General features: G+C 51.6%; 1 protein-coding gene across 4 annotated transcripts in view; it reads right to left on the bottom strand.

The window, feature by feature from the left end:
• Window positions 1-372: 372 nt before the first annotated feature.
• The window catches only part of Adgrv1 (adhesion G protein-coupled receptor V1), a 526,418-nt gene continuing 513,466 nt past the window's right edge, over window positions 373-13,324 (bottom strand). For all 4 annotated transcript variants that reach the window (XM_063245326.1, XM_063245328.1, XM_063245329.1 and 1 more), the window contains 3 exons: window positions 6,763-6,954; window positions 4,802-4,979; window positions 373-661 (listed from right to left, as the gene is read on the bottom strand). In XM_063245326.1, coding sequence (XP_063101396.1) covers window positions 543-661; window positions 4,802-4,979; window positions 6,763-6,954 — 489 coding nt within the window. In that variant the 3' untranslated portion in view covers window positions 373-542. The remainder of the gene's footprint in view (window positions 662-4,801; window positions 4,980-6,762; window positions 6,955-13,324) is intronic.

Raw genomic sequence — 13,324 nt, 5'->3', positions numbered from 1 at the left:
GCAGAAAAATACACTGCTGTGCACGACCCTTCGTCATCAACAAATCGGGATTGTACGGTGCTTTTTCTTTGGATTTTTGAGCTGATCTCATGTAGTTACGGCTGGCCTTGAACTCACTGTGTAGTCCAGGCTGGTCCCAGACCTGCAGAGATCCTCCTGCCTCAGCCTCCCGAGTGCTGGGACTACACCCATGCGCCATCACTCTGGGTCATAATTTTATGTTTTTTCAGAAATTAAATTTCGCCTTCTAGCTGCATAGTCTTGGGATAGTTTATATCAATGAGAAAAGGCACGCATGGGGGCACTCGGCCTCATCTGGGCATTCTTCCTACAAACCCTAGTTTGTAAATAATGAGGCTGGATCACAGCAAATGGGTCCTATTGCTTTTACTGATCACTGTCATTAGACAAAGTTAGCCAAGTATGTGGGGGGATTAGAAAGCATGAAGATGCCAGGCACGTGCACCGTCCCTGCACGGAGCTCCATGGGTTGGGCCGAGCGGCACTTTCCTCTCCGGACGCATACACGCACACCAGGGCGCTCAGAGGTGTGTGTCGGCGATGGGGATCCGGCGTAGCTCCACGATCTGCGAGTCACTCAGTGCGCCACCCTCCTGGCTGCCCTGGCCGGACTCCGTGTCACTCACGCTGAGGCCAGCGCCTGCGGGGACAGGGACAACACAGAGCCATGAGGGGCAGCAGGCGGCTCCCTGCCACCACACTGCAAGCACAACACTGCAAGCAGGACTGATGCAAACGGAAGAAGAATCGAGTTACAGTGAGCTCAATGCACTTCCCCGACTGGAGCAAGGCACATACCTGCATGGACAACGTTACCACTAATAACGATGGGACTATATTTAAATTGACTTTGCTTTTCAAAGTAGAAATCAAGGCATGAAGATTCCTTAAGCTAGAGGCCAGCTTGGGCTGCATAGGGAGACCCTGTATCCAAACAACAGTAGCCAGACAGAAACGGCAAGCGTGGCTCGGGCCAGCAGCTCGAGGTGGGTGAGCAGGATCTGAGGTCTCAGGGACAGGGCTGTCCGTAGGGTGGAGCAGGGGACAGAGGATCCGGCGTGACACCCAGGAGCAGCAGCCTCCTGTGCCTTGGCATTCACTTGCTTTGCAGACAGTGTCTGGATTTGATGTTTTTTTGTCTGCTTTCGGAGACAGGGTCTTGCCATGCAGCCATGTTGGTCTTGGACTCATGGTGATCCTCCTGCCTCAGCCTCCCGACTACTGAGATCACAGGCACGAGCCACCACACCCAGATAAGGATTGTAATTTTCTGAACGCTATTTTTGTTTTCCATTCTTAACTCAAAGTGTGAGAGGAATCAATCCTGGGGCCGTGCTCATCCTGCTGCTTCGGTGAGGTTCGGGGTCCGCCTCTGTCTGCAAGCCCCAGCTCCCTGGCACCTGGCACCTGGCACCTTGTGAGCTCAGAATTACAACCGCGTGGCCCTTCAAGGGCTGATGCGTATGCGCGTCTGCAGTTCTGCACCAATCAGCGCCTGGGAGCTGTGGCCTCCATCAGCGCCTCTGTGAGGCCAAAAGCAGCGCCACACCTCGGACTCCTCAGTAACCCTGGTATTAACATTTCTCCGCGCTTTTCTTTCCTGGTGCATGCATTATTTTTTGGGAGACTCTATTATGAACATTTAAAATTGTTTTCAAGCTGACAACCAATTGAGCCCGACAAAGAATTCCTACTGTGTACCAAACCCAGACTACACCAGATGCTTTCCGCAGACCCACGCTCATGTGCAAGCCATCCAGTGTCACCATCGTGGACAAATGAGGATACACAGAGTCCAGTGCCCGAAGGACACCCCAGCCAAGACACGGAAGCACCAGGAATTCAATGTTTGCTGACTCTGTAGCCGGTGTCAGTCAGGTTTTTGCCACAGTGACAAAATACCCGAGATGAAGAACTACAAGGACAGGCTAATTTTGGCTCTCGGCCTCCATGGGTCCTCAGAATTCATTCTTTGGCTTTGGGAAACACAAACTCGGGTGTATCAGATATCCAGGGAATGGAGGTGCCTCCATTCCCCCTACATCATGTGGAGGCCCTATATCAACAGCAAGCTGTTCAGGGCCTGAGATACCTGCAGCTTAATTTAACAGGATGATGAAGGACGTTTAGTGCTTTAAAACACTAAAATTTATAAGACAGTGAATTTCATATTTGGTACTTAAACTTATGATGCAAAACTTTAAATGTTTATTTAATTATATGCAAAGGCGCCCTGGTTTTTAACTTTACTTACAGGTTCAGATGAAGCCTACTTGGAAGATGGGCTGCTCCCAGAACTTGGCCTCGTGCAGCCCCAGGAGGCTGCAAGCGCAGAGGAAGGTTGGGGGCCACCACAAGCTGGGGATACGGGTTTGGGGGATGCAGGACAAACCGTGCTCATGTCGAGGGCCACTCGTCCAATCACCCAGCGTGGGACAGATTTCAAGCACTCCACTGCTAGGTTTTTTTCCCCCAGAAATTCTGGATTTTTATGGGCTATCACTACATTTTTAATGTAGCCTCCAAAAGCCTTAAAATATTGGCTGACCATGGCCTGTGGGTCAATGGTAAATTCTTCTGCATACAGAAGGGCGTGCAGACTGCCTTTTCACTTAACCCTATTCTCTGATGGAACGTGCCGGGCAGGGGATGCTTGGTTATTTTATTATAGTCTCTTTTCTAAAAATACAGGGAGCCGACGCTAGGGACTGTGATTTCAATCTTGGAAAGTATTTATTTCCTGGTGAGTTCAGGAAACCCTAAGGAATGTTCCACTAAATCTATAAGTCAGCGAGTCATTCCGTGCATTCCCCAGGCAAATGCATCTGATACTTGTTCCATATATAACCAGGAGTCTAATTGAATGATGCTCCAAGAATTCACTTCATGTTTCTGGTGTTACCTGACACTGCACATGGAGCTGGGGACACCATCTGCCAGAGAGTGGTCTGTAGCCCGGAAGTGCCCTGCTGCCCCAATGTTCTCTCCCTGGACCGCTTCCTCCTCCTGAAGCCCTCTTCGCTGTGACCTTACCGTGGTTTCTCTGGATCACTCTTTTAGGCATTCTTGTCACATTTCATTAGCTAGATGCCTCCTGCAAAAGCCTCGCACTCGGAGGAGGCAGGACTTTGCCATGTAGACTGATAATAGGGGCTCCCAGCTAATTAAGAGGCAGGGTCTGATTGGAAGAGGCAGCCATGGGGCGTGACCTGGTAGGTTTTACCCTCCCCCTCAGCCTGATTGGAAGAGGTGACAGTGAGGGCGTGGTCTTACAAAGGTTTATTTTCCCTCTGAAATCTGATTGGAAGAGGTGGTCGTGGGGGCGTGGCCTGGAAGGGTTTATCTCCCTTTCCAGCTCCTCCTCCACTCCCTCTGCTTCCTGGTCACCTCGCGGTAAGCTGCTGTGCTCCCCCCTGGCTCCTCTGTTCCTCTGCAGTGCTCTTTCTTCTTGGAGCTGGCAGCCCAGGGGCGGGAACAGGAGCCAAAATGAACCTCTCCTTTCAGATGTGGGCTGTTGGGGACAGTGTCACACAGGAAAGAGAAACGTGAGGAGGTCAAATCTTCAATGTGTTGAGCTGTGTTTTCCTGTGTTTCCCACACTCTCTTTCCCTCCTCTCTCAATCTCTTCCGCATCTCTTCTCCTTCCCATCTCACAGACTGAGCTACAGACAGGATCTCTGCACTGATGCATCCCGGATGCTGTCTCCCCGACCCTGCCTAGGTTCTGCCCTGAATATTCAGAAGCCACCAGGTCTGAGTCCAGCCTGAACTCTTCTTTCCACTGTAGAGAAAGCTGCAACAACTGGATGGCTTTTTCATATTATGCAAAATGCCAGTCAAGTGTTCTGTCCCCCTAAAATGATCACTCACTGCTTATATTACAGGGACAACAGGTTGAATTCTTTGCTTTAGGAATTTTTTAGTTTTTTTTTTTTTAAACACAGGGTCCTGCCATGTAGCCCGAATTGGTTTTGAAGGATTGCAGAGATCCTCCTGCCTCAGCCCCTCCAGTGCTGAGATGACAGGCACATGGTACCACACCGGGCTCTAGGGAGTTTTAGAATTGCTAAAATGATAATGTGCATTGTGAATCTCTGCAGTTGCCCAAATGGCCAGGGATCCTCTTACACTGGTCTGGCATGACAGACTCAAAGAGGTGCTCCCTGGCACCTGACAGGCGAGCCCAGCGGCCACTGCAGTGCTGTGTGTCAGGCCTTCCTGCTGCTGCCTGGCTCCTGGGCTCCCTTGACACTGGGCTGTACACTGAAGCCTTCAGGCTCTGGTTAACCCCACTTACTCCATCGGTAAGTCACTCCTTCATGCCTGGCCTATTTAAAGCTCATGCACTCCTCAAGAATCAACTGAGCCAGTAGGGTGAGGCATGCCTGAAATCCCAGCACTCGGGAGGCTGAGGCAGGAGGATCATTTCATGGGCTACAGAGTGACTTCAAGGTCAGCCTGAACTACATGGAGAGACCCTGTCTCAAAACACCAAAAGGTCTTTTTGGCAGGTCGGAGACAAAATTCCCTCCTGCTGAACTAACTTGCCTTCAGAGTATCTCCTGTTCTAGGGGCTTCCTGGACAGAGATATTTATATTTAGTCACAGTATGGCTTTTACTTTCTGAAAAGCAAATTGTAAATTATTTCTAGGTTGTGTTCTATTTGGTGCCAAGGACAAAACAATCTCAGGTCTGGCAGGGACTAGGATGGGTCTGGGCATCACGTCACGCAAGATGAGGTTCTATGATTCGGCCGGAAGGAGGCGGAAGCGCACATACCTGTCTTCAGTGCAAAGATCAGGTCATCAAACTCCTGGGACTCCTCATCTGCGGTCAGCGAGCCCTGGCTGAAGCCGCCTGGGGAAGGGAAGGTGGCGCCATTCTGTGAGCCGCTCTTCAGGTCAGGACTGGCCTGGCTGGTCTGCTGGAAGGACACACGCTCCCAATCCGGTGGCACCTTTGTGGGTGGCATGGGAGAGGGAGGGAGACCGAGTCAGTAACTGCTCCCTCCTCGCATCTCCAGACCTTGGGAAAGGCTGTGGCTTTCATAAAATCCAGAACTATAATGCTGATTTTACATTATTTCTGTGTTTGAGTACCATGTGGATTTCTCAGCTGGCATGTCACTGTGCAGTCTAGGCTGGCCTTGAACTCACTATGTAGCTCAGGCTGGCCTTGAACTTGCAGCAATCCTCCTGCCTCAGCTTCCCAAATGCTGGAATTACATGTGTGCACCAGCACACCTCTTACTGCTTTCTGAAGCAGCTCTGCAATCTTCTTTCATGAGGGTCTTTAAAAGTTTGGATAAAAAATACGGTGAGTGCTACTGCCAGATGCCAGCCAACAGAAGGGCAGGGCTGTGACAACATTACAGTCCATCCTGATCATCTCGGTCACCAGATCTGGTGCTGCCCATCTCTGCCTCTTCCTGAGTCAGACGGGCATAGCGAAAGCAGAGAGGACTCAGGACATCTAGGCAGCCAGGCCAGTGCAGCTAAAGATACTCGGGAGAGAGGACCCTAGGGCTGCTGCAGAAGGCTTTGAGACCTTGGGATGCGTGTGCTCAAAGGGAGGCGGATTGCGGAATCCTGGGGGCCGCCCATTTCGCGCTCTCGGGGCTCCCGCTCTGCCAGGGCGCAACCCAGTACCCGCTCCTGAGGCAGCCCCACATGAGACAGTGCACGTCCCATACCGCACGGCCGGTGCTGGTCAGAGGGGCACGCAGGGCAGTGGGGAGACTGAGCCAGGTGCTCGGTGAACTGGTGTGGGGAGGCAGGCCAAGGTGTTAGGAAAATAAATTAGACAAGCGAGCGGCGGGGTCTCTTTATAAGAAGCCCAAAGCAGGAATGAGTTGAAGAGCAACGCCAGGGATACAGCGCAGTGGCATAGCCTCTGCGATTCCAAATCCTGGTACAAAAAAGAAAAAAAAAAGGTAATCGGAAATAGAAAGAGAGACTTCTGTGAATCCGCAGGGGACCCAGAGATGGAGGGGGCCCTGGAGGAAGAATGAAGACCTGTTCTGTCTGCGCACCAACTCCTCATGAGGAATGGAATCATTGGGCACTGGGAACCTGTACTAATAAAAAAAACTGGACGTGGTGGTGCACACCTGTGATCCCAGCACTCAGGAGGCTGAGGCAGGAGGACTTCCGCGTGTTCAAGGCCAGCCTGGGCTACCTAGCAAGACCCTGTCTCAAACAACCAAAAAAAAAAAAAAAAAAAAGACATCTTTTATATTGTTTTTAAAAGGGAAAATCTAAAACATTTTTCAGACATTACAGATTTCATAACATAGTTACCTAAATATCAAAGATGATCCAGTGATGGCTTTAAGAAACATTCTGCCATGAATGAATGCAAATCAGTGATGTAATCCACCAAGGGTAAGCACTGCACTGCAAAGGCGTGCTGATACAAACAAGATAAACTCCTGAAAACATGGTAAGAAATTTGCTATCCCCTCAAAAGGACCATGGAGCAGAGAATACCAGTAGATAAAGGACTTAAGGGCCACCTGGCATCGCTTACCTAAGCCTCCCTATGGGATAGAAAGGTGGTCACAGAGAGGAGAGCTGGGAGGTGGGGAGGGGAGGAAGGGAAGGGGGAGGGGGAGAGGTGGGCGAGGGGAGGCATGGTGGGGGAGGGGAGGGAAGAGAAAAGGGAAGGGGCAGGAGGGAGCCGGAGAAGGGAGGGGAGGAGGGAGAAGAGGGAAAGGAGGAGGGAGGCTGGGGCAGGCGCACCTCTTCCATGGCACCGATGAGGTTCTGCGTGGACTTGCTGACCTCCTCGCCCATGGCCGGCATCCCGCTCCCCGGCGTGAAGAAGGCGGAGCCGGGGCCCGGGTGGCCGTTCACCTCCACGGTGTAGCTGGCCTTCATGGGGCAGCACGTCTGGTTGTGCAGGACGAAGTACACCACGAACACGTAGAGACCCTGGGAGAGAGCAGGCCCTGCCTTGTGAGCGCGTCCCAGCCGTGCTGCTACCCAACCCAGCTGCTGCCCAGGAGTCCCAGGTCACCGGGACCTCGGGCCTGAAACCGAGCATTCTGAGCGTTCTTCTTCCTCAGTGAAAGTCTAAGTTTGCGACCCATGCAGAGCGCCAGCCCCTCTGACTGCAGCCGGCCAGCCCGGTCCTGTGGGGGGACAGAGTGACCCAGGGCTCGAGGCTCTGGGGCCAAAGCCAGCAGCATTCAGGCCCCTCCTAACCCTGACCAGGAACAGCATGCACAGGGCTGCAGCCCTGGCTGCCCACCCTCCTGCCTGGCCCCACAAGGGAGCCCCCAGGCCTAAAAAGCCAGGCGACGTCAGTCCACCTGCAGGCAGCCCAAGAAGCAGGTGGGCACCTTCTCTGGTCTCAGTGCATTCCGGGATTTATGTTTCCGATGCCAGCAAGAATGAGCCTAGATATGCAAATTCTTAAATTCATCCGCAAAAATAAATCCAAGACTTCGCTAACTGAAGAATAAAAGCTTAATGTGAAGATTTTTCAGAAAGCATGAATAAGTACCTTCATTTTGTGAAATGTGCGCTCGCCTAGGGTTCCTAACATTCCTAGGCATGCAGAGGCAACCATACACTTGGGAGTCCGAAAAAAACCTGTTAGAAAATACAGACATGGTGCATATGCCTGAAATCCCAGCATTGGGAGGCTGAGGCGGGAGAGGCGCCTCCGGTTCAGGCTGGTCTGGGCTACAGGAGACCTTGTGTCAACAGGCAAAAGAAGGACAAGGAGAAGAAAAGAAAGAGGAAGAAGAGGAGGAGAAAAAGGGCGGGGGGAGATACATAGAGCCTACCAAATTGCAAACATTATTATCATCATCATTATTACCGTTATTACTTATGCTCCTGAGCATTCAACCCAGGACTCTTGCACTTAACGACATCTCCAACTTTATTTTTTTTTGAGACAGGGTCTACCTAGTTGCTAAGTGTTGCCTGGGCTAGACTCAAACTCGTGATCCTCCTGCCTCAGCCTCCCACAGCGCTAGGGTTTCCATGCAGTGGGATGACAGGACAGCCAGAGAGGCTGTGCATTCCCTGCGGACCTCGGTTCCCTTTCTGGGACACTGATAATTTAACCATCCCCTGCCTTCTGCCCGACCGGACCCTTCTTGGATTGGCACCTCGCTTTCATAAGTAAAAGTACGCCTTCAAATCAGTGGTGCATCTGATGAAAGTCTTTTAAAACACACAGGTCCAATCACCACACCAAAATAAACAGAAACACCCTCCCCGGACACATTCATGTTGTCTACCGGGTATCGGCAGAGGGAATTTGACTCTCACACAGATGACAGTGATGTCAGCAGACAGACCTTCCAGAGAGACCTGATGACGCTACCACGCAACACACAGAACAGGGGAAAGCTGGGCAGGCGGTTCAGCGGGCGGTCAGGGTGGCAACACCCCGGGGCTCTGGGGGTCACCAGTGTACCTTCTGGTCTGTTTTTTTTGGGGGGGGTGCGGGGGCCTGTTTCAGGAGAGCGATTGCCTGCCGGAAACTTGCATATCAAAGCAGCCTGGGTTTTGAGGAAATTCAGTATCTGGAACCTGCTGCATCGGGAAATGCGGGCCTTTGGAATGGGAAGGAAAACTGGCAAAGCCATGCTGGGTGACATCTGATGGGGTGGCCCGAGCCGGGCACACGGGACAAAGCCGCGAGCCTTGCTTTCCTGAGGCTGGCGCCGAGGAGGGTCCTGTCTGGGCTGCTGTTTTGTTTTCTCAGTCCTCTAACCGCGGTCATGAACAATGCTTTCAGAAGTCTCTGGACTGGATTTCCACAGACTGCGTGTTCCCCCTCGGACCAGCTGTCCTCTTTGAGATTCAGGAATTTAATTTCCCTGGGCAACGCCCAGTGAGGTACGGAGCACCAGACAGGCTCCCAGCCCCTGGAGGACGGAGGGGCGCAGAGGCCCGGGCTGCTGGGTCTCCTGCCCGCAGCAGCAGCAGCAGCGTGCAGGGGCCCAGCTCCTGCTCCTGCGCTCTCCCCAGTTCTCCCTGGCTCTGCAGCTCCTAGTGCTGGAGGCCTCGGACTTCCGATTGCTTCTCAAACCCACTCAGGTGCCTTGAACTCACTGTGTAGTCCAGCCCAGCCTTATACTCCAGATCCTCCTGCCTCAGCCTTCAGAGGGTGGGGACAGCACCCTTCCTTCCATTGCCTTTGTGAAAGCAGAGCCTGATAAACCGGCACGCAGCGGGGTGCATGGGAGGAGAGGACCTGGACAGCAGAGAGGCAGCGAGATGGCGACGGAGGCCAGGAGGGACAGGAGGACAGCAGAGGGACAGGGCAGGCACGGAGCCTGGGTCCTGGGCCCAGAGGTCAGGGCTTGGTAACTGGATGTTAAGCCTGGTGGGAATGTTCCCTACCCCATGCACTTTCAGCAGCAGTTTTTTTCTTTTTCTTTTTGACACACAGTTTCGCTCTGTCACTCAGGCTGGCTTTGAACTCACTGTGAAGCCCACACTGGCCTTGGTCTCGTATCGATCCTCCTGCCTCAGCCTCCGAGGGTTGAGATTGTAGATGCGGGTCATACCCTTGACGGCAAACTGCACAGTGCAGAGTTCAGTTCAGGTTTAAACTACTCATGGCACCCAGGGGTTCCATCTGTCAGGCACTGAAAGTGCTGGAGGGATCCGAGTTTCTTGTAATTCCAGACCAACATGGGTGACTTTTAGGTCTCAGCATTGCCACCGTACCTTTGCAGAGGCCCAGTGTTGGTTGCCGAGTCCTACCGTTCCCACACACCATCGAAGGCCAGTGGTCAGCTAAAGACATACCTTACACCAGAACGGGGGCTTAAATACCACATGGCTTCCTCACATGAGAACCCAAAGTGTAAGCACAAGATGAACAGTAGGTCACAGGAAAGTGGGAGACCGCTCTTCTGCCAAGGGAAGGGGACCGGGAGACAGGGTAGGGGGAAGGGAGTAAAGGCTGGGTACGCACCCCACGAGGGGCGTGGTTACTGTGGACTGCAAACACGGGCTGGTGAAAAAGCAGCACCAAGATGTATCTTTCCTACTCTTTCCAAAAGGAAAAATCTAACCTAGTCCACGTTTAAGAAATTGCTGATTCCATCGCAGGGTACTTCATTGAATTTCAAAGGTGACCTCAGGGGTGGCCTAACTTTAGGCACAGTCTCCACTGAATTCGCTCAAAGCAGGGACTGAACCCTCCCAGTGCAGCCCCCTCTGCTGAAATGCAGGTGTCACCATGCCCCAAGGGGATAAAGATTTATCAGCTAGCAGCGAAACTGGTCCCTGAAGGCTCCCCACAGATAAACATCCCCGAGGGGTGCAATGTTTTCGATACAGAGCCTCTAAACAGAAGTAAAAGCTCATGCCCGGCCTTAGGGAGCAGGCATGTGCTGCGAGAACACTGCTGGCTCCCAGCTTCAGATCTGGTGAGAGCTGGTGCCCCCTTGTTTCTGCAGGGAGAAATCATTTCAGATCTCTTTGGCACCAGGATGCTGCCGGTGATGCTTTCTGGAATAACTGATAGTCTGGCAAATCTCCAAAAACCTATGGAAAATTTCACTTAAAAAACTTAAAAGCAGACTAAGTTCATAGTTATTGTGGAAGAAAAATGAACAAAAAAGAAAACAGCAAAGTGAGAAATGTAAAGCCAGGGTGGTGCACACCTGTAATCCTAGCCCTTGGGAGGCTGAGGCAGGAAGATCACTGGGAGTTTCAAGGCCAGCCTGAACTGCGCGCACACACACACACACACACACACACACACATACACACACACACACACAGAAGCTAGAAATGTTTTAGAGCACATCTTGATACCCAGAAATAACGTTCAAAGTGGGAGAGAAGCTTTCTTGGAATGAGGTTCTGGAGAGGTTTCCCCCCATTCTTTAGATGGCCGTGTTTTCCTGTGTAAGCACTACAGCACAGTGGCAGGCTGGGCCTGGACTTGGGCTGGGTAATCGCTGCAGGGGAAGACCTCAGATCGCAGTAAGCCGCCCACCTGCTGGCCCTGGGATTCTGTTTAGGCTGCTGACTCTACTTTTTATTAAAGTGAGCTTCTTATTAGCGTTGATTATTCCTTTCCCACTGCTGGCAGACGAGCAGCTACTGTAGGCGGTTCACCCGGGCCAGCCTTACAGGGCGCGCTGCCGGTTCAGCCCTCTCCTGACCACCTTACATCCGGTCCTTGAGTTAGTAAGACAGGGGAGTGTGTCCACCCGGAAGGGTGCGCGGTCGCTGGGCAGGCCGGGGACACAGCCGTCCAGCCTCGGGGACTCCGCCCACTGTTGTGTGGGGCTGAGGCTGCGCAGCTGAGGTCGACGCCCTCCTAGTTTATCTCTTCTCAGCAGAATAGCGTTGAGTGCTACTCTCTGAGGTCTGTTTCTGCTACCCAGACCCTCTGATGGGTTAGTCTTGTCAGAGATCTGCTAACTCCTTCAAGGACCAAAGCAAACAAAAAGTCAAAAAATGGGTATTTATATTGCATTAGTTTTGGGGTCCAATGATGCTATTTGGATCTTCTATTCTTTAAGGGGATACAGTGACCAATTTATATAATTGATACTTTAACAGAAAACCTTTTTTATTTTTTATCAATGGCAAAATCTCTTTGTTTTGCCATTGGTAAAAAATAATCTGTTATTATTGTTTGATTGCAAAATGTGAAGCATTATTTAAAACATTTTAAGGCACCCACCAGAGCGTTGAGAGATTACTATTGGTTCTAACTGACCTCTGCATTAATTTCACATTATTTATTTTTCTTCCTTTTCTTTTTCTCTTTGAAATAAAATAGATTTGGAAAAAATACCCAGAAATTCTGAAGAAGGCCTTTGGTCTGTTTTGTGCACGGAAAAGTTGTTCTTCTCTTATAAAGCATTAGTGTTAAAAATCAGTTATCTTGGGGATGATATTTGGGGATAATATTCAACTGTATGTTATATGAACCTCAGTTTTTTTTAACCTCAACTTGTGAGAATGGAAAACCTCAGTTTTTTAAATCTATAAAATGAGAATATCGATACTTCCATAAAGTTCAAGTAAAATAAAGCTATATATTTGCAAGCTGTAAATCTGCATTATAAAGGTATGGTACTGTCGCCTTCACTGCCAAAAGGCTTTGCACACAGCTTCTCTCACCCCTTCCACGGCAGATTTAAGTCTTTGCCCCCCATATTCCTACCAGCTGAGGGTCTGCTGCTCCAGGACAGAAGGGGACCCTGGAAAGCCCAGGCCATTCAGAGCTGATGGCTGCCCGGCTGGGTGCTGTCCTGTCCAGGTGTGGTCTAGAGATGACTCCAGATGGTGCATCTTCACTGGGCATTGGCAGGTCACCCCTTCAGGACAGTGCTGGGGACTGAGTGATTGCACAAAACCTCAGGGGAGAACACCTTTGGGGTTTGGTTCCCGGGTGCCTCAAAGCACAGAACATCATTTGCAAACCTCTCGTGGTTGGGGTCTCCTCTATCACTGTGCCTTGCGTGGCCTCCACAAGCCAGGTAGATGGACCCCCATCATTTTCAGTCCCCCTAAATGTGCTGTGACTTGCTCTGGTTCTATTGTCCTCCTCTCCGAGTGGCTAAGGATGGTCCCCCTCAGGGTCTGGGGTGCTCCTCGCTGCCCCGAGGCCTGGGACCCCAAACTGTGCACTCTGAGCCTCCTCTTCCAGCCTGTCCCAGGACCCCTGCTGAGTGTCACCCTCTGGTTCCTCACATTACCCAAAGGCCAAGCACCTGGCCACTCACTGCTGCGTCCAGCGGGGCACCCGGCAGAGATGGGCAAGTTCTGGCCCCAATACACTGCCTCACCTGGGGGCTGGAGAAGCGAACGTATGAGAAGCTGGTGTCTCCACACAGAGCTCTCAGGCTCAGCCCTGCTCTTAGCCAACAAATGGGTGGGTCTGCCATGGTTTGGCGGTGCCACGCAGACTCAAAGTCTGAGACTGTTGTGGCCGCTGCTCTTCTGCTGGCCTTGGATCAGTATGGGCAGGAAGGTTCGTGGTTAGGCACTGTGCAGCTGTGGTGTGAAGGAGAAGCCTCTGAACTGAAGAGGATGAAAGGCCTGTGATGGAAGGCTGGCAAGAGCTGGCCCGTGTGTGTGTGTGTGTGTGTGTGTGTGTGTGCGTGTGTGTGTGTGTGTACGTGCATGCGCGGGCACGTACACCTGTGCACATGTGTTTAAAGCCCTCAGCAGCATGTGGACAACTGTATCATTTTAGTCACTTAAAAATAAGTTTAAGTGTCTGAGGCAACACCTACCCCTAAAATGGAAACTTCTTTAAATTAAGGAACTGAACCCTAAGCCTCCCTGCAGCTTCCTGTGTGCT

The sequence above is a fragment of the Cavia porcellus genome, unplaced genomic scaffold (genome assembly GCF_034190915.1).
Source record: "Cavia porcellus strain 051 isolate PalLab524CR breed Dunkin Hartley unplaced genomic scaffold, mCavPor4.1 scaffold_2, whole genome shotgun sequence".
Classification (NCBI taxonomy): Eukaryota; Metazoa; Chordata; class Mammalia; order Rodentia; family Caviidae; genus Cavia; species Cavia porcellus.
Note: the sequence above shows the minus strand (reverse complement) of the source record. Positions and strands in the feature narration are given on the sequence as shown.